This window comes from Heptranchias perlo, chromosome 23 (genome assembly GCF_035084215.1).
Source record: "Heptranchias perlo isolate sHepPer1 chromosome 23, sHepPer1.hap1, whole genome shotgun sequence".
Classification (NCBI taxonomy): Eukaryota; Metazoa; Chordata; class Chondrichthyes; order Hexanchiformes; family Hexanchidae; genus Heptranchias; species Heptranchias perlo.
The window spans coordinates 9,971,888-9,994,630 of NC_090347.1; the positions used below are offsets into that span (position 1 = coordinate 9,971,888).

General features: G+C 40.5%; 1 protein-coding gene across 1 annotated transcript in view; it reads right to left on the reverse strand.

Annotated features, from left to right (window-relative positions):
• The window catches only part of rptor (regulatory associated protein of MTOR, complex 1), a 355,394-nt gene that overhangs the window by 72,030 nt on the left and 260,621 nt on the right, over positions 1-22,743 (reverse strand). The window contains exons 23-24 of the mRNA XM_068003988.1: positions 15,933-16,119; positions 13,383-13,493 (exon numbers count right to left, since the gene is read on the reverse strand). Of these exons, the coding sequence (XP_067860089.1) occupies positions 13,383-13,493; positions 15,933-16,119 (298 nt within the window). The remainder of the gene's footprint in view (positions 1-13,382; positions 13,494-15,932; positions 16,120-22,743) is intronic.

Sequence of the window (22,743 nt, forward strand, 5' to 3'; positions counted from 1 at the left end):
GGCTGCTTTGTTCAGGATGGTGTAGAGGTTCTTGAGTGTTGTTGGTGGTGCACTCATCCAGGCAAGTGGAGAGTATTCCATCACACTCCTGATGGTGGAAAGGCTTTGGGGAGTCAGGAGGTGAGTCACTCCCTGCAGAATTCCCAGCCTCTGACCAGCTTTTGTAGCCAGAGTATTTATGTGGCTGGTCCAGTTAAGTTTCTGGTCAATGGTGACCCCCAGGATGTTGATGGTGGGGGATTCGGCGATGGTAATGCCGTTGAATGTCAAGGGGAGATGGTTAGTCTCTCTCTTGTTGGAGATGGTCATTGCCTGGCACTTGTCTGGCGCAAATGTTACTTGCCACTTATCAGCCCAAGCCTGGATGTTGCCTTGCTGCATGCGGGCACGGACTGCTTCATTATCTTCGGGTTGCGAATGGAACTGAACACTGTGCAATCATCAGTGAGCATCCCCATTTCCGACCTTATGATGGAGGGAAGGTCATTGATGAAGCAGCTGAAGATGGTTGGGCCTAGGACACTGCCCTGAGGAACTCCTGCAGCAATGTTCTTGGGCTGAGATGATTGGCCTCCAACAACCACTACCATCTTCCTTTGTGCTAGGTATGACTCCAGCCACTGGAGAGCTTTCCCAATTCCCATTTACTTCAATTTTACTAGGGCTCCTTGGTGCCTCACTCGGTCAAATGCTGCCTTGATGTCAAGGGCAGTCACTCTCACCTCACCTCTGGAATTCAGCTCTTTTGTCCATATTTGGACCAAGGCTGTAATGAGGTCTGGAGCTGAGTGCCCTGACAGAACCCAAACTGAGCATCGGTGAGCAGGTTATTGGTGAGTAAGTGCCGCTTGATAGCACTGTTGATGACACCTTCCAGCACTTGTATTGAACTTTGGTTAGGCCACCCGTGGAGTACTGTGCACAATTCTGGTCTCCATATTATAAAAAGGATATTGAGGCACTGGAGAAGGTCCAAAAAAGATTTACAAGGATGATATCAGAACTGAGAGGATATCCTTATCAGGAAAGGCTAAACAGGCTGGGGCTCTTTTTTCTAGAAAAGGGAAGGCTGAAGGGTGACCTTATAGCGGTCTTTAAGATAACGAAAGGGTTTGATAGGGTAGACGTAGAGATGGTTCCACTTGTGGGGGAGACCAAAACTAGGGGTTAAAAGCATAAAATAGTCGCTAATAAATCCAATAGGGAATTCAGGAGAAACTTCTTTACCCAAAGAGTGGTAATAATGTGGAACTTGCTACCACAAGGAGTAGTTGAGGCGAGTAGCATAGATGCATTTAAGGGGAAGCTGGATAAGCACATGAGGGAGAAAGGAGTAGAAGGATAGGTGAAGCGGGGTGGGAGGAGGCTCATATGGAGCATAAATGCCAGCATAGACCAGTTAAGCCGAATGGTCTGTTACATAAGAACACAAGAAATAGGCCTTACGGTCCCTCGAGCCTGCTCCGCCATAGACTGTGTTGTACACTCTATGTATCTGACCTTCTGAGGTTGAGAGTATGGCACATCGCCTTAGCAGAATAGAAGGAGCAATTTACATTGCATCTGGCCATATTACACCTCACCCAGCAGTGTGAGATTTCAACACTGGATGTCAAAGGTGTAAAAGTACTCTATAGGTTCACTGGATTGATTCCTGGGATGAGAGAGTTGTACTATGAGGAAAGATTGAGTAGAATGGGCCTATACTCTCCAGAGTTTAGAAGAATGAGAGGTGATCTCATTGAAACATAAAAGATTATGAGGGGGCTTGACAGGGTAGATACTGAGAGTCTATTTCCCCTGGCTGGAGAGTCTAGAACTAGGGGGCATAGTCTCATGATAAGGGTTCGGACATTTAGGATTGAGATGAGGAGGAATTTCTTCACTCAGAGGGTCGTGAATATTTGGAATTCTCTACTCCAGCTATGGAAGCTTAGTCGTCGAGTAGATTCAAGACTGAGAGCGATAGATTTTTGGACTCTAGGGGAAATCAAGGAATATGGGGTTCGGGCAGGAAAGTGGAGTTGAGGTCGAAGATCAGCCATGATCTTATTGAACGGCGGAGCAAGCTTGAGGGGCAGTATGGCCTACTCCTGCTCCTTTTTCTTATGTTCTTGTTCCTGAGCAACGACATCCTCCACCATGATGGCCACAACATTTTTTTGGATGTATAATAATCAAGGGACTCAACCCAAAGTTATAGCTTACATATCCTAACAGATCGTTTAAGACAGGCACGGAGAGGCACTTAGGAATGTATCACTCCTTCACCCTTCTAGGGAACAACACAGGGTGTTAAAGAACCTTAGATGGAAAAAATTAAGTTTAAAAAGGTGGGATAGAAATAGATTGTTTAAAAAAGCTTTCATTTTTTTCTTCACAAGTCAGCATTAAAAATCTCTAAATAAAAAGGGCTATGGTATCGACAAGTAAAATACATCTTTTAAATATATATTTGAACTGCAGAATATTTTCACATTATTATTTGAAAGAGAAAACCGTTCCAACAGTAAAAGCTCACTGTTGGTGGTCACTTCTGCTGGAACACAGATTTGCAATAGGAATAGGAATCGATTTACTGCTCTCAGCTGCTAATGGTCACACTAAATGGCCATTACTTGTCAAGAGTTACACCATAGTGATAAAAGTTGATGAGCTGAATGTCCAGACGGACGATGTTTCGTAGTAAATTATAAATGAAGTGCAAGACATTTATAGAAGACTGCAGTTCTAGGAAAAGATCCTTAATATATACTGACTTTTCTCCTGCAGTATTCCAATTTTAATCATGCAGCGGTGCTCATGTAACCCACTGTAGCTTCAGTGTTGGCATGGGTTCAGCCAGAGTGAATGCGCAACATGCTGAGATCAGCACTTATGGTACATTACTGCAACTGAGGCATTGTGACATTGCAGCTCCACAGGCAGACTAGGTCATTCAATATCATGATTTTCTAATTGCAGTTTGAATTTTTGTTGGCAACCTATGAAACTTACAGGTAATACTTTTAGGATTAAAATTTTGCAGGGTTTGGCCACCTCATGTTTCTGTAAATTTGCAGCAGTATTCAATATTCCTCAAAATACTTTTCCTTCACAACTGCAGTTATTTTTCCTATCAACCTAATTATAACAATTCTATTTGTAAAAATACCACCTTTGTTAGTCAACTTGGTCTCTATTCTGAATGTTAACAGCACTCGCATTTACTTTTGATGGAAGGCAGGAGAAACTTCAATAATTGAAGAATTCTGGTCTCTCATATCAGGAACACATTTGACGAAACGTACTGCCCAACAGAACAAAGATGTTCAACATCAGCATTCTTGCTTTTTTTAAAAAAAAATCTTTTCATAAGTTTTGGGTCAGCTTGGCAACTTTGCGTAGCACCCCTTATCAGTCTGTGGAAATACGTGCAGAAGTGTAGCTGAAGGAATAGAAAATCATAGCACCTGACTTAAGCACATAAACTAAGCTGATACCCTATTGTAGCCCTGAGAGAATGCTGAAATCGCTGAAAGCGTTGCTTTACAGATGGGATATTAAATTGTAGCCCTATTCAGGTACTACTCAAAGAAAAGTAAGAGTTCTACCGGTGTTGTATTCAACATTCCTCCCTCAACAAATACCACCATAAAACTGATCAACATGCCATTCATCTCATTGGTGTTTATGGGATGTTGCTCTTGAAGAACAGTTGCTGTGTTTGTTCACATAACAGTCACTGATCTTCAAAATCTAAGTGCTCTGATAATATGATAAGGTACAACATAAATGCACGTTCCTTTTCCAATCAGGTCAACAGAGTAGTTCGAAGGCAAACATGTACCATATATAAAAGATCTGTTTGTGATATACATTCCTGAAAGATGACCTGAGTCTTAGCAGAAACATTAGTTATAATTTTAATATCTACACAGCTATTTTAACAGAGCTGTCGAGTTAAATTTAAAATAAATGGATTAACGCCTGCAATGAAATGCCATATTAATGCATTTGCCGTTTGGCTAATATCACCAACAGTAATCTTTAAAATGCAAACTGAATATAAATTCTTCCAAGGCAAGCTAGCAGTTATATAGCATCCATGCATGGCCACATATTTTCCAATTTATCTTACATAACACATCCACAGATGAAATTCTACCTCTATAGTTGCGTAGAGAAATAAAGACTTTCGCCTTTCACGACCTCAGGACATCCCAAAGCCATTTACAACCAATTAAGTACTTTTGAAGTGTAGTCAGTGTTGTTAATTATGCTGTTGGTGGAGCAAAAAATATTGGCCAGGACACCAGGGAGAACTCCCCTGCTTTTCTTCAAATAGTGCCATGGGATCTTTTACGTCCACCTGTGAGGACACACAGGGCTTCAGTTTAAAAACGCATCCCAAAGAAGACATCTCCGACAGTATAACACTCCCTCAGTACTGCACTGAAGTGTCAGCATAGATTATGTGCTCATTTCTAGAGTGGGACCTGAACTCACAAGCTTCTGACTCGGAGGCGAGAGTGCAACCACTAAGCCAAGGCTGACATACAGTGTAAAAACTGCAACATTATGGTGTAGAGCCGGAGAGGTAACCAGTGAGACAAGAAGACGCTGCATGCCTTTCATAGTTCTTTTTTAAAATCACGTGCCGAGCAATTCTCGTTCCTTCCTCCAATTTTTCACCTGCTCCTCTTGAAAGCCTTGACTCATGTTTCCATGCGCCTCTGGCAGTCAGATACCTCACAAAAATGGCCATCCTTCAAGTGCGAGCCTAAATATTGAACGCAACAAGTTATTCTGCCATAGAGCTGAGTCCGATCTCGTCTTCATCTGACTTCCACACATGGATATTTTCCAGCAGAGTTCCCACATTAGAAGCAGGAGCCTTGCCCGAAAATGTCCCTCTTCACTCTGGGGAAAATGAGGCTAACAGTGGTGCCCCCAGCTAACAATCTGGCTGAGATCAAGGTACGCTGGCAGCTAAGAATGTACTTTTTACATATTCTATGATGTGGTTCATATTTTGTAAGCTTCTTTCAAACAGAACTCATTTTTCAACTAGAATGTCATTCTATCTACTGTGGGGGAAGAACTAGAGAAGAGATTATGCAAAAGAAAACAAAATTGCTAAGTTTTCCTCAAGATGGTAAGGCACTGGCAAACAATTTAAAGCATTCACGTACTGTAATATTTTAGTAATTTTCGTGAGTGTTTGGTGGAAATGCATATTGGTTGGAAAGCACAAATTCAGCACACAATTAATTAAGTCCATTAGAAATAAAATTGCCCAATTTTAGATGGAAGAATATAGTTTCCATCATGCTTCATCTTTAAAAAGTGATCAAAAACATAAAATATTACTTGTACTACTGTACAGAATTGGGTGTTGCAGTACTCAAAATTGTTCATATTCCTGTTGCAAGTTAAAGCTTTTTACCTATATTAAATTCCAAATTTTATTTCATCAATGTACCTTTTACTGATCAAAAGCTAGGTTTCTGCAATAGGCATTTATTTATAGGAAAAATATGCACATTTATAAATTTGAAAATATCTACCTGCTGTGATTTAATGAACTCCATATCCAAAATTATATAAAACTGTTCCCAATACACTGAATTTCATGGCCTCAAAGTTAACTGAAGTGCTAATTATGAAAACCATCAACTACACAACAAAAATCACATTTCATTATGGTCTCCAGCAAAATAATATTTGCAGTCGTCTTTTCCTTCAAAACATCTTCCCAGTAAACAGAGCTCCTTGCAAACTCCTGAGGCAATGTGGGCGTTGAAATAGTGTTACATGATTAGGATCATGACACACCATAGATTTTTACACCTTCTATCTCCCACTCAGCCAGAACCAATTACAAGATCCATATTTTACCATTTCAGTTTGTTGGGAGAAAAACCAATGAACTGGTTTGATTTAACTCCCCGTGTACTGTAACCACTGCTTTTACATGAAAACTGAACTGAGTTGAGTTCAGAGTACACTAGTATTTGCTTAGTTGGTGCAGCTAACAAAGACATAGGCACTGTAACTAAAAAAAACTTAGTCAAATTGTTATTTGTAAACCTCACTCCAACAATATACTACAGCCAGAAAGTCATAACTATAGGAATATGATTTTTTTGTGTTTAAAATCAAAATGTAAATCATGAATCATGAATTTTTGAACTTTTGATTTGGAAAAATGATGGAAGTAATTATATTCAACTACAACAGTTATGTGCCCAGATCGATGCAATGCTGTACCTTCAGAGGATAAAGAAATCACTGCTTTTCAGGAACTAAAAATCATTTACTTCATGATCTGAGCACACATCTTGCAAAACTGATTTACAAATGACAACGTGGATCCTCCTCCACTCCTAAACCTAGCATCATCACAGCAACAGTGTAACTTTGAACTCAGTGAGCAATGTCACGGGAGGTCTGGGTATTTTGCACAAAGTAGAAAATATTCTAAAAACATTATCTATTCACACACTTCCCGTCCATCACACATGAGCTAATGCAAATTTCTTGAGCTGAAGGGTGAGAGAAAAAGTCGAACTAACGGGGCAAATTCTGGGCAATTAACATAAAATAAGTACACTATTCATACAATATTCGTCAAACACAAGCCAAAAAAAAAGTTCCTAAAAATGGTGTAGGCTCCTGAGCAAGAAAATTTTAGCTTGCAAGAATATGCAGGCTGTAATTCAAGTTTACAGCATACCAGATTTAGAAGAAGCAAGGGGGGAGGCTAGATTTGTCTTCCACATAAAACTCCCCAAGAAATTCTTTCTGGGAAGAAATGTGTAAGATAAAGCATTAGCTCAAATATGACCCTCAACAGATCTTGGCTTATACTCAAGTTCAACGGGAGCTGGATACTAAAATAGAGGAAACCTCAAGTGAGAATGGCTGCAGACTTCTGGATAAGCACCAGGCATATTCCTTCCACTGTACATTGCATGACTTCTTTGTCAAAGTATTTCTGGAGGTTAAGTTATTCATCACAGAATGAAATCACTGAAGAACTTTCATTGTAAGTGGACAGCAAAGTGGTGCAGGGACAAAAAGCATTGGTGCCTCAGCCCATGCAGCTGCCTTCATACCATCTGAGGAGAAGATCGCATGGGTGACATTGCAACATTGTAAAGGCCATGTCTCGTTTACCATTGTGACATGTGGAGGGTGATGAATCAGAATCACTGGAACTGTAGCTACTTGATATCCAGAGCCTGCCTCAATAATTGTTGCAAACACTTCAAAAAAATCTTTGTTATTCTTTAAAAACCTCGCCACTTTGGAATTCTGTTTGCAAGATCCTGGACCACGCATTAAGAAAAACACCACAGTAACCAATATTTTTTGTTAAAAAAGATTGATAAAGTTGTTCAGGAAAAATAAAATTGAGCATGCTGCAACAAAATGTAAGTGACTTTTTTTTGTTAAAACCCTCAGTTTGGCAATTTTTATGACATAAAGTACCATGCAGCTCTTTTAAGCAGAATCTCATTTAAAGGGAGTAGGTTAACTCTTCATAAATATGTATTAGTCCCATCAGAAAAGCTTTTCATGTGTCCTTTGATAATTTTTACTGACACAGAACATATTGTTCTGTCTTGAAGAGGCAGAGCTTGAAAAATCCAGTAACCGGTATTTACAATGTACTTTAAAAGAAATATTTACTGTCTTAAAAACTGCTATAAATTTTGCTTGAAGCACAAATTATATTTTTTTTATTCATTCATGGGATGTGGGCGTCCCTGGCAAGGCCAGCGTTTATTGCGCATCCCTAATTGCCCCTGAGAAGATGGTGGTGAGCCACTTTCTTGAATCGCTGCAGTCTGCGTGGTGAAGGTTCTCCCACAGTGCCGTTAGGTAGGGAGTCCCAGGATTTTGACCCAGCGACGATACATTTCCAAGTCAGGACGGTGTGTGACTTGGAGGAGAACATGCAGGCGGTGGTGTTCCTATGTGCCTGCTGCCCTTGTCCTTCTTGGTGGTAGAGGTCACGAGTTTGGGAGGTGCTGTCGAAGAAACCTTGGCGAGTTGCTGCAGAGCGTCTTGTAGATTGTATGCACTGCAGCCACTGTGCGCCGGTGGTAGAGGTGTGAATATTTAAGGTGGTGGATGGGGTGCCAATCAGATGGGCTGCTTTGTCCTGGATGGTGTCGAGCTTTTTGAGTGCTGTTGGAGCTGCACTCATCCAGGCAAATGGAGAGTATTCCATCACACTCCTGACTTGTGCATTGTAGATGGTGGAAAGGCTATGGGGAGTCAGGAGGTGAGTCACTCGCCACAGAAAACCCAGCCTCTGACCTGCTCTTGTAGCCACAGTACTTATGCGGCTGGTCCAGTTTAGTTTCTGGTCAATGGTGACCCCCAGGATGTTGATGGTGGGGAATTCAGCGATGGTAATACCGTTGAATGTCAAGGGGAGGTGGTTAGACTCTCTCTTCTTGGAGATAGTCACTGCCTGGCACTTGTCTGGCATGATTGTTACTTGCCACTTATCAGCCCAAGCCTGGATGTTGTCCAGGTCATGCTGCACGGACTGTTTCATTATCTGAGGAATTGCAAATGGAATTGAACATTGTGCAATCATCAGCGAACATCCCCATTTCTGACCTTATGATGGAGGGAAGGTCATTAATGAAGCAGCTGAAGATGGTTGGGCCTAGGACACCGCCTTGAGGAACTCCTGCAGTGATGTCCTGGGGCTGAGATGATTGGCCTCCAACAACCACTACCATCTTCCTTTGTGCTAGGTATGACTCCAGCCACTGGAGAACTTTCCCAATTCCCATTGACTTCAGTTTTACTAGGGCTCCTTGATACCACACTCGGTCAAATGCTGCCTTGATGTCAAGGGAAGTCACTCTCACCTCACCTCTGGAATTCAGCTCTTTTGTCCATGTTGGACCAAGGCTGTAATGAAGTCTGGAGCCAAGTGGTCCTGGCGGAACCCAAACTGAGCATCTGTTATTGGTGAGTAAGTACTGCTTGATAGCACTGTCGACGACACCTTCCATCACTTTGCTGATGATTGAGAGTGGACCGACAGGACGGCAATTGGCCGGATTGGATTTGTCCTGCTTTTTGTGGACAGGACATACTTGGGCAATTTTCCAGTTTGTCGGGTAGATGCCAGTGGTGTAGCTGTACTGGAACAGCTTGGCTCGAGGCGCAGCTAATTCAGGAACACAAGTCTTCAGTACTACAGCACAACAATTATATGTTCCATCATATACAGAGATTTCACATTCTGAATTTAAAAACATTAGGTGCATTAGTCAAATGGAAAAATACATTTGTACAGATTGACCATATTATCTACACACAACTACATGCCAGAATTAACTTTAGCAATTAAGTCTATGATCTCTGCCAAGTTCCATAAACAAATCATAGATCACAAGGTTTGCAAACCAAATGCAGGATCAAACACAAACATCCAGTTTAATATACAGTATCTTATCTTTGGTTTCAACAAAAAATGAAGAAAACGAAGAAATCATTCAAAATATCTTATATACCTTGTAGTACTTTATGATTTCACTGAAAAATCACTATTTGTTTAATAAAACAATGCAATCTCTAGTTTAAATGCAAGATGGTCAATACAAAATTCGCATGAACATATCGAGGAGTGACACCACACTGGAAATGTCGAGCAGTGACACCACACTGGAAATGTCAAGCTGTTCTCATAGGCTTTACATTATCAGTTCATTTAGATTTTGAGACAGTTCACTAAAATTGTATCAAAAAAATGCAATTGTGTCACAGTATGAAAAATAATTGGTGATTACAGATTTCCAGCAGTATAGTCTTAAGGAAATAATGCAATCCTTCAATTCTTTTTTTTGTTAAAAAAGATGTAAGCCATTTTTTTTCCCTGATGTGTTAGCATAAAGGGCTTAGGTAGTAATTGTGAAGGCTGCATCTTTCAGAATTAGGGACTCAACATTCCCCATTTTGCTAAAAATAGGAGAAAAACAGGTTTTGCTCTACAATTAATGAACGCCAATGAAATCACAGGATCACATGGTTTTCAAACTTGCGATCTACGAGAATGTGGTTTTGTTTCTGGCAACGAAAGAGTAGCAACAAATCATGACGTACTAGTAAACAGGATCATTTAACGCTTCTCAAACAGCATAATGTAAGTCAATTAACCAGTTTAAGTAAAGTTTGATAATTTAACTCTGGAGAGTGCAATTGTTGAAAACATCTGAACATCGATTGAGAAATCGTTCATTTAGCAATGAGGCTCCACTAGGCGGTGAGCACAGCAATGGAGTGGTGTAAACCGCATTTGGAGGAGGGAAGGAGAGAATTTTTGGCAGGAAAAGGGGAAAAAAATAGAAAGTGAAGATGTTCGTTATTGCTTGTATTTCATGATTAGTTGATGGAAGTGGCTGGCAGCACACACTGGATTAACTCTAAGAGGTGTGGACTCCTTGCTGGGTTATAGCTCTATGGGTGTTGGTTTCCCCCGGTGGCCATTTTTTCATCCATGACATGACCACAGATGAGTACCAGTCAGCTATATCACTGTGGGAGGCATCATAGGCACAACCAAACCTACTCTAAGTCTATGGCTCCTTTTGCAGCAGGAGTTGCTGGATGGAGATCAGGAATGGGAACAGTTGTCAATTTTCTTCATCCTAACCTGGTTTGCTGAGGCCCACTATGCAGTCACTACCATTATCGCTTTTGAGATCAGCACAGAGCAGGTATCGAACCTCTGACATTCCTGTTGCAGCAGGCACATTTTATAAACTATTTTTATGCACTATGATCAATCCAAGATGTTAGTTCTGATCCATCAAGAATGAGTAGAGTGAAGGATAAGGGCAAGAGATATTGATACAGCCAATATGACTATAATTTACTATCAAATGTCAAAACATTTGATTAGTTCCATACAACACGACAGGGATCAATGTGGACTGATTTTTTTAAACAATACAACTTTATACTGACCTGGAAATATTGATGCAAATTATATATATATATATATATATATATAAACAACTATATTTCTCTCTTTCATGCAAAACAAAACCTATGGAAAAAAGATCACATCCGAAAATTGACTGCATCTCTGACAAATACTATTATCTCAAATCAATGTTTTATCTTGGAGCTGTTCAAATCATTTGGAACAACACAAGAAGATTTGTTAGGCGCCGACAATCATTTTGAAGGACTCACCAGACATTGGGGAGGGACCAGTAGACTGAAAACATGCTAACATTGGTGTCCATATTAAAAAAGGGAGACAAAACAGAAACAGGCAACAATAGACCCATTAGTCTTACTTGCATACTGTAGAAAATCAGGAGTAAAGTTGAGGGTTACATATACAATAAAAACCTAGTAAATTACCTGAAGGGTTGCATTTGAGATTCATAAGAGAAATGCCCTGTAAATTGCCTGAGGATGCCCTTACAAGTAATCTCATCAATTTATAATCTCAGGCTCTGGTCACTGCTGTAGTTAATACTCAGGATCCATTAGCGCTGATTTACAATGATGCACTGAATTGCCTGTGTAACCGTTACTACTTATTTTGTTAAGTAACTCAGTCCATTAATGATTTGCTACTCAACAGCTAGGTAACTCTGATTACATTTATGCATGTCTATTAAGCGCTCGTGTACCCAACTTCAACTTGCGATTTGTAACCAATAAAGAGTGTTTAGTGCATGACTTGTGGTCTGGCTTCTTCCTTGGTGATTGGCAAGAGTTAATTCACACACTCAGCAGCTTGAGAGTAACCTAATCGAGGATTAGTAAATTAAATTAATTTTGATCAGAAATGGTTAGTGTAAGGCGGTTTGGCTAGCCGAGTCAGGTATCATTCATCCCTAGACGTACTCTAGGAGGTAAAACCCCAGACGATTCTTTAGTAAGGAGTTAAAAGGAGGGAATTAAGGATTTACATAGTTCCATGGCATATATCGGTCAGGATATTGAAACCCAGTTTTTCTACAACAGGAGACGATTCACCTAACCAATCGACATCTTTGAGGAAGTAACGACCCAAGTGGACTATGGAAAATTCTATGATGTGTTGTACCTAGTCTTCCAAAAGACATTTGATAAAGTTCCATATGAACGGCTACCAGCTAAACTCAAAGCTGTAGGGATTCACGTAAGTCCCAGTAGAGTACATTTTAGAGGAGTTATGTCGGGATGGGCAGGGAAGTTGGAGGGTGGGGGGGGGGGGGGGTGGAGGAGTACGGAGTGTGTTGCCTCAGGGGACCACTACTATTCTGAATTTACACAAGGGAGACATTCAAGCACTAGAGGCAGTATAGAGAAGAGCCACAAGACTGATCCCTTCTGTCAAAGGGCTGAACTATAAGGAAAGGCTGGAGAGACTTGGGCTTTTCAGCTTGGAAAGGAGGCATCGGAGAGGTGAACTTATAGATAGAGATTATATATTAGAGAGAGAGAAGACAGTTATGGGATGGAAAAGGTAAACTCAGAATATTACTTTTAATTAAATATGAGCAGGTCCAGGCTAGTAAAAGATAAATTCAGGACTGATGTCAGAAATTCTTTCTTCACATGAACAGTGTTCAACATATGGAATAGACTTCCAGATAGAGTAGTGAAGAAAACCCTGCAATCATTTAAGGAACAATAGGATGCTGCAATGGGGGTCTCTAGGATTTCTCTGGTAGATGAATGACTTTCCTCATTTATAATCATTGTGATTTTGTAACTCAATAAGGCCAAGTCAAGTAATATTTCCCCCCATACTAGAGAAGGAACACGAGAAGTTATTAAACACAAGCAACGGAGAGGAGTGCGATTGACAGGCAGGCAGCCCTTGAACTCCAGCTTGCAATCTTCTGGTCAGGAATTAATTGCTCTGCCGTTTCAGCCGACAGGCATGCTTAGCTTTAAAAAAGAGACAGACCCCTTATTTATAATAGAGCTTTTGAGATTTCCGCACTTAAGGAAGTTGCACTATGCTTGTAACACTGCTCTGAAAGAGAAAAACCCACTCAGGTGAGTTTTCTGAAATGATTTTTTTCGAGGATTATAACCCGAGGACACCATCCATAGTAAAAAAAAGTCACTGCAGTGTGAATTCAGTAATACATCACAGTAAATTTTGGAATAATGTAATTGAAGTAATTGACTACAATCTGTTAATAGACCTGAAATAAGGATCCTCCAAGGTTTTGAAGGTCATTAGAACAGAAGTATCAGAAAGGAAGAAAATTCTTTTCTTACTTACTGTGCCAGGCGGGTCATATTTTATCCATACGTGCATTTTTAAATTGCATTTACTTAGTATTTTGATGGTGGATTTGTCACGCTACCAAGTAAATAAGAAATCAATATTAATCTGTAGGTAGGTAAAGTACCTTCATCACTGGCTGTGCAAAATACTTTGCGCTCCAATCACAGAAGCCCGTTTGCATAGTCGTAGATATGAAGCTTTTGTGTCCAACTCCATCCTCTGAATCTTCAACAGTCTGGAGACATAAAAGAAGTTTTAACTACACTCCATTCTAGTCATAATAGTCTTAGCTGCAGCATTTGACCCGTTAAAAGACTGCTAGATTTTGGCTTCTGACTACCATTTTAAGTTAGAGTTAGTGAATGTTCCATAACCTAAGTCAAAGTCCTAACTGGTAGGATGGTCCTAGCTCGACAATAATTGGCTGTAAAACGTTTTAGGACTTCCTGAGGTCGTGAAAGGTGATATATAAATGCAAGCTCTTTCTTTCTTGGTACATATCAAAAGAGGTACTCTATTCAAATGTAACTATTCTTGCTAACAAATGGTGGTAGCAGGAATTTTAGATTCTACACTGAACACCACCATGTGCACCACAATACCCTGAATTAGCGACTTGATAATATAATATTTAATAGTAGAGACATCTTGGACAATTACAGACTGTTAGTAAGTTTTATCTACCCATTTACCTAGAAATCTAGAAATGTTCAAAGACATAGTTCCTCTGGCTCTCTTACAATTGTCACTGAACTCAGCACAGCCCTGTATCACAGCCATCACAAAGTCATCTATACAAACTTTGGGTAACTGCATAAAGACTACCTTTGGTTATTCTGAATCAGAGGGTTACAAAGATGCACAAATAATTCTCCACGTTTTAGTCATAAATATACAAAATTTGGGGTTTATTATTCACACTAGTCCATGACGAAATGCTCCTTAACAACCTAAGCTGGAATGCTTTATCAGTATCATTAGGAAGGCATCCCCTGATAACCAAGATCAGTAACTTAATGACGTTGGTGAATTTTACTGCCTTAACAAGCACACAACATTCTGATTGAACTACTAGGGAATTACAGTGGTTTGTCCAACCAACTTTCTTTCAGAAACTGAGAAATTTGTTTGCAGCATCACTTTCCTGTTTTTTTCCTAATGAGTATAATCAGTTCCTATTCATATTATTTAAACTTAATTGTAATTTTTAACCTAATTTTCTTTTATTAAACGGAGTTCTGAGCTCTCAATGGTTAATTTGCAATTTTTGAAACAGTTGAATCTAATAATAATAATAGAAGATGGATCCTTTTTTCTTTAGGTGGGTCATTGTCAATGTTGGGACAGGGGAAGACAGCCACACATTATTGTCGTTATGGTTATGTCAGACAAAGGTAATGCGATTATATATCAACACACAGCACACTTGCCAAAAAAATGGGTTATCAAAGGTTTCTCTATGTCAGTGTCCCTAAGAGAAAGTAGGCTTTTCCAGCAAAACGTCTCTTCAGAAATTTCTATTTCTGTTTAGTGGGAACAGTATACAGAGTAATAAATAGCTCTCAAGCTCTCTGCTTTTCAGAATAATCTGTACTGCTGTCAATTTAAAAAAACACAAACATTACACAGCTGACACAAAGTAAAAGGTTGCAACATTATCTCAGATGATAGGGGGATTGCACTGCAGCTAAAGGAATAAAATAAATGATTTATCAGCCACTTGCTCTCAACAGGAATTTAGTGCCTAATCATTGAAAGAAGGAGAAGAACATGCACATAGAAGAAAGCAGCCTGTATTACTGATGGTGATTTCAAATCACACTTCTCATTTACATCCAAATTTCACAACACTGAGCTCAAGATGCCACTGAGATAGATCAGGAATTCACTCATGAGTCAGACTTTCACTGCAAAGATCACCTACTTCCACCTCCGTAACATCACCCGTCTCCGCCCCTGCCTCAGCCCATCTGCTGCTGAAAGCCTCATTCATGCTTTTATTAACTTCAGACTCAACAATTTCAACACCCTCCTGGCCAGCCTCCCATCTTCCACCCTCCATAAACTCAAGCTCATCCAAAAGTCACTGCTCGTATCCTAACTCACAGCAAGTCCCGTTTACCCATTACCCCTGTGCTTGCCGACCTATGTTGGCTCCTGGTCCGCCAGCACCTTGATTTTAAAATGCTCATCCTCGTGTTCAAATTCCTCCATGGCCTCGCCCCTCCCCATCTCTGTAACCTCCTCCAGCCCTACAAGCCTCCAGGAGCTTTGCATTCCTCTAACTCTGGCCTCTTGTGCATCCCCCACTCCCTTCGCCCCACCATTGGGAGCCTTGCCTTCAGCCATCTAAGCACTAAGCTCTGGAATTCACTCCCTAACTCTCTCCGCCTCTTTCTCCTACTTTAAGACCTTCCTGAAAAACCTACCTCTTTAACCAAGCTTTTAGTCACCCATCCTAATATTTCCTTCTTTGGCTTGGTGTCAGTTTTTGTCTAATTACTCGCCTATGAAACGCCTTGGGACATTTTCCTACATTAAAGGCACTATATAATGCAAATTGTTATTGTGTGGCACTGAGTAATATGGATCACGAAGGTCCTGGGTTTGATCTTTGGGCCATGTTGTTTCATTCAGTAAAAGTCTTTCTTATTTCAGAGTTTTGAGTTCTTACCTGATCTGGCCCCTTATCGAACATTTTTCGCGTTCTGGAAAACTGGTGAGAGTGTGGAGTGTACTGCACCCCCACAGTAGCAACAGTTCCCTGCCGTGATGCTGACGATATATCTCTGGGTCCTGCCTGTTTACTCACATCATTGGTTAGACTGGAACTGCTTGTGCTGGGTATGGGAGGTGAACCTCTGGAACAGGAAAGCAGATTTAAGTCAAGACAGATTCTTCTGCAAAGTGATAACATTTACCTGCATGGAAATAACCTTACTACCAGGAAATAAATGCTACCTGTTACTTAATGCAAATGGAAAAAGAGAATGGTAATGTCCAAATGTTTGAACAAAACCTCTATTAGGTTTAAAAAAAGACTTGGCACGTCATGTTGGTGCCAACTCTACAACAGCTACAGAGTTGGCGGTTTAAATGCTCCCGGAGGACAGGGGAACAGCAGCTTGGGTCTGTTGCAGGCTGCAGTTCCCTCTATTCTGCCCCAGCAAGAAGAAATACACTAGGCTCTCAGGAAAGGACCAGCTACTGCACCAAAGTTATAATTCCATTGCCCACAGTAATAACCCCTTGTGATCTTTTTGTGTAAGCAAGTCAATTTGTGCCAAATTAGAGGTTTTATGCTGTGGACCCTATGGTCACTAGGAATTAGGTTGAGAATGCTGTAGTTCATTACACATTGGGTCTTTACAGCGAGTGAGCAAAGAAGATCTTTATCCTATTAGTGTGAGCTGGATCTGAAGCCAGGTGCTAGCAGTGAAAGGGCAGTGTGATAACAAACTGTATCGACTAGACTGCTATAAAATTGTGACTGTGGCTTGGTTATTTCATGAGGCATGAAAACTTTATCAGGAAATTCCACAATTTTAGTTGACATGCAGAGATTAGACAAGTGTGTAAGAAAGGCATAGTGATCTTAATGGGGGACTTTAACCTTCACATAGATTGGGAAAAGCAGACTAGCAACTGTCAGAAAGGTAGCGAATTTCTTGAGTGTGTCCGGGATAGTTTTCTACAGCAGTATGTCCTAGAGGCAACAAGGGGGCAAGCCATACTAGATCTAGTAATGAGTAATGAACCAGATTTAGTTAACGGCTTAACTGTGCATGAACATCTATCCAATAGTGATCATAACATGATCGAGTTCAATGTAGTGTTTGAAAGGGTGAAAAGTGAATCAGCTGCTAAGATTCTAGACTTGGGCAAGGCCGACTTCAATGGGATGAGACAGAGACTGTCCACAGTAAACTGGGCAAATCTGTTAATGGGTAAAACGACTGATGATCAGTGGGAAATGTTTAAAGAAACATTTAACGTGATACAGAATCGGTTTATACCCGAGGGGCAAGAACTCCACTTGCCAAAAAAACAGCCATGGACAACTAACGAGGTAAGGGACAGTATAAGAAATAAGGAAAGGGCATACAAAAAGGCAGAAAATGGCACAGATCCTGGCGAATGGGAAAGATACAAAGATCAACAAAGGGTCACAAAACGTGGAGAATTATTTGTGCATCTTTGTAACCCTCTGATTCAGAATAGCCATAGGTAGTCTTTATGCAGTTACCCAAAGTTTGTATAGATGACTTTGTGATGGCTGAGATACAGGGCTGTGCTGAGTTCAGTGACGATTGTAAGAGAGCCAGAGGAACTATGTCTTTGAATATTTCCAGATTTCTACGCAAATGGGTTGATAAAACTTACTAACAGTCTATATCTGTAATTGTCCAAGACACCCAAGATGTCTCCACTATTAAATATTATATTATCAAGTTGCTAATTCAGGGTATTGTGGTGCACATGGTGGTGTTCAGTGTCGAATCTAAAATTCTTGCTACCACCATTTGTTAGCAAGAATAGTTACATTTGAATAGAGTACCTCTTTTGATATGTACCAAGAAAGAGCTTGCATTTATATATCACCTTTCACGGTCTCAGGAAGTCCTAAAACGTTTTACAGCCAATTATTGTCGAGCTAGGACCATCCTACCAGTTAGGACTTTGACTTAGGTTACGGAGCATTCACTAACTCTAACTTAAAATGGTAGTCAGAAGCCAAAATCTAGCAGTCTTTTAACGGGTCAAATGCTGCAGCTAAGACTATTATGACTAGAATGGAGTGTAGTTAAAACTTCTTTTATGTCTCCAGACTGTTGAAGATTCAGAGGATGGAGTTGGACACAAAAGCTTCATATCTACGACTATGCAAACGGGCTTCTGTGATTGGAGCGCAAAGTATTTTGCACAGCCAGTGATGAAGGTACTTTAACTACCTACAGATTAATATTGATTTCTTATTTACTTGGTAGCGTGACAAATCCACCATCAAAATACTAAGTAAATGCAATTTAAAAATGCACGTATGGATAAAATATGACCCGCCTGGCACAGTAAGTAAGAAAAGAATTTTCTTCCTTTCTGATACTTCTGTTCTAATGACCTTGGGTTCATGTCACGCTACACGTAACCCCACCAGCGAACAAAAGTTATCTATTTTTAATATAACGGGTCAATTGCTGTCTTTTCCTTCCGGATCTTTCTGCCCCTCTCTCTGTTTTTTTTTGTTCTGGCCGTTTATATAATCGGTGGCCCTGTAGGTAACACCTATCTGTCTGAACACTTTGGTTGCCTTGGCAACAGGCAGTTGAAAAGACTGTCTGTAATCACCAGTTATCCACAGGCACACACCTGAGTGGATTCTCATGGAATTGGAGCCTTGTGTACATTAAATATCAACATTGAAGTAAGGGCAGAGTGCCCACGTAGTGATTAAAAGTTGCTTTTGTTGTCCGGAGATCCAGCATACATCAAGATTAATTTCACAAACTCATGCTTTCATAACTCCCATAAGCATGATGGTTTAAGTGTCTAAGTGAGAATATAAATCCTGGTCCTAAATTAATTAATTAGTGGCAATACACCTTGCTACTATTGATCAGTTTTTTTTCTCGTCACCTGGCTTAAAGGACCTAAATTTGCTCTGTACTTAGGAAACCAGCACTATTTGCTTTTTCTTCAAACATATAAAAATGTCATGTACAAGTTAGAGTTGCAGTAAAATGCCAAACAGAAAGCTCACCGTTGAAGGTTTGTTCTTGGTAAATGTGGTCACAAAGAACATATGTATTTGATTAAAAAAGTGGAACAGAATTGGGATAAACAACCCGATACTAACCAATTCCAATTATCTTTTTAAATGGTTACCTGTACAAACCAGGGACATCAGTCGACGAAGCTGTGCTCTTCAGCAACAATTACTGCCGATTTACTTGTTTTGCCAAATCACACAATACCATACACGATGGGTCAGGTATTTCACACAACTCATTGTCCCCAGTGTGTTGTAATTTTAATCTATTTCCCTTTTAGTCTTGCCACTTCTCTAATAAAAGCAGACCTCTTGTCCCTTTATGAGGCAAAAGCTGCAGTTCTGCAAATTTCTGCCCCTGCAGAGATCTTGTGCCCATTGGGACTCGCATAGTATGTTTTTAGTCCATCAAGGAAAGGAGCATTGTTTGATTTTGTTTTGGGAAACTAAATGGGAAAAATAACTAATATGACAGTAGGAGAACAATTGGGAAATAGCAATCACAACATAGATAGGGACAATATAAGAATAGAAAAGGAAAATGAAAAGTCTAAGTTAAGGGTGCTGGATTGGAAAATGGCAAAGTTCAGCAAGAAGGGATTTGGCCCAAATTAACTGGCCAGAAAATTTAGTGACTAGGTCGATGGATCAACTGTGAGAAATCTTCAAATATGAGATGGATAGAGTACAAAATAAATATATTTCTATAAGACTAACGTGCATCAAAGAGAGAAATTGAGATTAAAACCAAACAAACTTAAAAGGATGGCATGTGATTCAAATAGGTCTAACAATAAAAAGAAAATCATGAGGAATATAGAAATTGTAGTGGGGAGGTGAAGAGAGAGATTAGAAGGGCTAAGAGGGAACATGAAAATACTTAGTAGATAATATAGAAGCTAATAAGGGCTTTCATAAGCATATAAAGAGTTAGAATAGTTTAAGAGGGTAGGACCACTCAGGGATGAAGGAGGAAGTCTAATTGTGGAGGATAAAGGTATGGCGGAAATATTAAATACTTTGCACTAGCTTTTTACAAACAATGGTGAGAATATAGGTGTACCAGAGGATATGGAACAATTGTTACGATAACTAGAAACAGAATGGGTTCTGAAAAAAAGTAGTGGAGCTCAAAGTGGATAAATCACTCAGCCCTGATGACAGGCATCCTCGGCTGTCGAAAGAAGTCAGAGGGGAGATAGCAGAGGCTCTGGTCATAATTTTTTCAGTCCTCAAATATGCAAATTGTGCTGTGCGATTGGACAGTATCCAGCGTAACACCTTTCTTCAAGGGCGCGAAGGATAAAACGGTCAGGTCTGGACCAATTAGTCTGACACCAATTGTGGATAAACTCTTAGAAACCATAGCTCAAGATAAAATTAGTGAACATTAAGGAATGCATTGGTTAATCAAGGACAGCCAGCATGGATTTGGTAAAGGCAAGTCAGGTTTGACAAATTTGAGAGAGTTTTCTGAAAAGGTCACCGACTGGATAGCTAAAGCGAATGCAGTTGAAGCAGTGTATATTGATTTTCAGAAGGTTTTCGATAAGGATCTTGCAAGAGAATTGTTAGAAAAAGGTCCATGCACAAAAGGAAATGTAGAAGCATGAATAGAAAGTTGGCTGACGGACAGGTAGAAGAGTTATGGTAGATGGGTGGACATCTGGGTCAGTGCTGGGTCCACTTTTGTTCTTGGTGTACATAGATGATTTGAACCTAGGCAGAGGGTAAACTCTTGAAATAATTTTCGATTTCTCTAGCAAATAGCTGGCATAGACACGAAGAGCCGAATAGTCGTCTTCCGTGCGATAAACTTCTATGGTTCTCTCATAATTTATGTTCAGTATATAGATAAAAATGTTTAGCTATTCACTTGGCGAAACTTCATGCTGGCAAAATAGTTGTACTTTCACAGATTTTTGTATTACAACCTTTTTTTCATAAACTGCATAATATGATAATCGATTTGTGATATTAGCACTTTTTTTAAACCAGACTTAAAGGAGTTAATAAAGGAACCGTTTAGGAAAGTACTGATTAATAATGACATCCCTAGACCAGAGGAGAGACATTGCTATAATTGTTCTTAAAATGAAATATACCCTTGGGTTATAATTAAGTTAAATTAATAAGCAGTCATTTACTTTATTTTACTATTAGTCATACTGTACACATATGGTAAGCTCACAGTGCCACAAGATTAACAGAACTATTCAGTTTATCTGAAATAATTTCTCATATGTTTAGATTCACAGTAGAAATTCTATAGAAAGTAACTATAAAAAAGTATGATGAAAGTGTTTGATTGATTCACCAGACAATGATATAATACCTTTATAGATGCATGACCGCTGCCTATTGGGCTTAGCTAGAATTAGAACTCTGGATGGACCAGGCATGATGGGCCAAACGGCCTTTTCTCATTCAGGACTTTATGTTCTTAACATGAAATCCAGATCTTGAGGATTCAGGTTGTTAAGCAGACTGAACGTGACACAAGATGCTGCTCCATAAATTTCACTCAATACCAGTGGATCTTCTGTGATATTGTTCATAGTAAGTTGAAGCATACAGTCTCTAACTTATCAGTCTTTATATTGCTGCTTCTCTCACTGTCTACCTTTCTCCATTTGTCTTCTTTTGTGCTTCTCTCTCTCTGCTTTCTTTTCTTCTTGCCTTCCAGGTGGGAATTGCACGTGGTGTGGTAAGGCAGGGAAGGGAGCCGTCAAGTCACACAGGTGCAAGGAGCTGATTACGGGAAGGATCCAGCTAGGGATACAGATGGGTGAGTGCCACATAGAGGGCAGGGATCGGGCTTGGGGTGAGGGATTACTTTGCAGTGGGTGGGCCACTGAATGACTTTCAGAATGTAGGTGATGGGTGTGGGAGGGATGTGGCCAGGACCGGAGGTCAGATTTTGGGTTGGATGGTGGAAGAGAACAGACTAAGGGTGTCTTCTCCCTGTCCCTGTCCCTTCCCAATATACCTTCACCTAAGTATCCTACCCTGCCCCTTGCTTCTCACCTGCATCCCTTCCCTCTCCCTCAAACCTCCTGCTTCCCTCCACCTCCCCTACCCCATTCCCTCCTTTTTCTTATCCCATACCTCCTCATCGCATCCACAAGCTAACCCTCTGTCTCAGCACCCTTCCTCTTGTCCCCTTACCTCACCCTATGGCCCTGCTTCATACACTCCCCATTGCACCACCTCGGTGTCTCTCTATTTTTGTCTCTGTGCTGGAACCCCACCACCCCAAAGCTGACTCGCACCCAGAGTCTGCGGGTGTCATGGGGCCCCAGTGGCAATGAGGACAGGCAGACTCGGGCGGCCAAATGGGAGGCATCAGGCTTCGGTCCAACCGTGGCAGGAAGTGGTGGATGGGCATCATGGGGCTGGCACACAGCAGGTTCCACCCCTGGGGTAGAAGGTGGAGGAGAAATGAGCCAGATGTCAGGCAATCTAGACTGTGCACAGGTGTAGGAAGAAGCCATAGTGGTGGTGGCAGGAAAGCCAGGGGGTATGACCTTATCAGCAGCACAGAACATGGAGCAGTGATGGGGTAGGAGAAATTTTTTATTGAAATATTATCAATCAGCAGAGGTAGTTTGGACTGGGAGACACATTAGGCAGGTGCAGTGCCACCTAGTGTATGGAGCCCTGAAAGCTTTAATAGTATAGAAACCCTACTGTTCATCTAAATTAACGGTTACTGGTG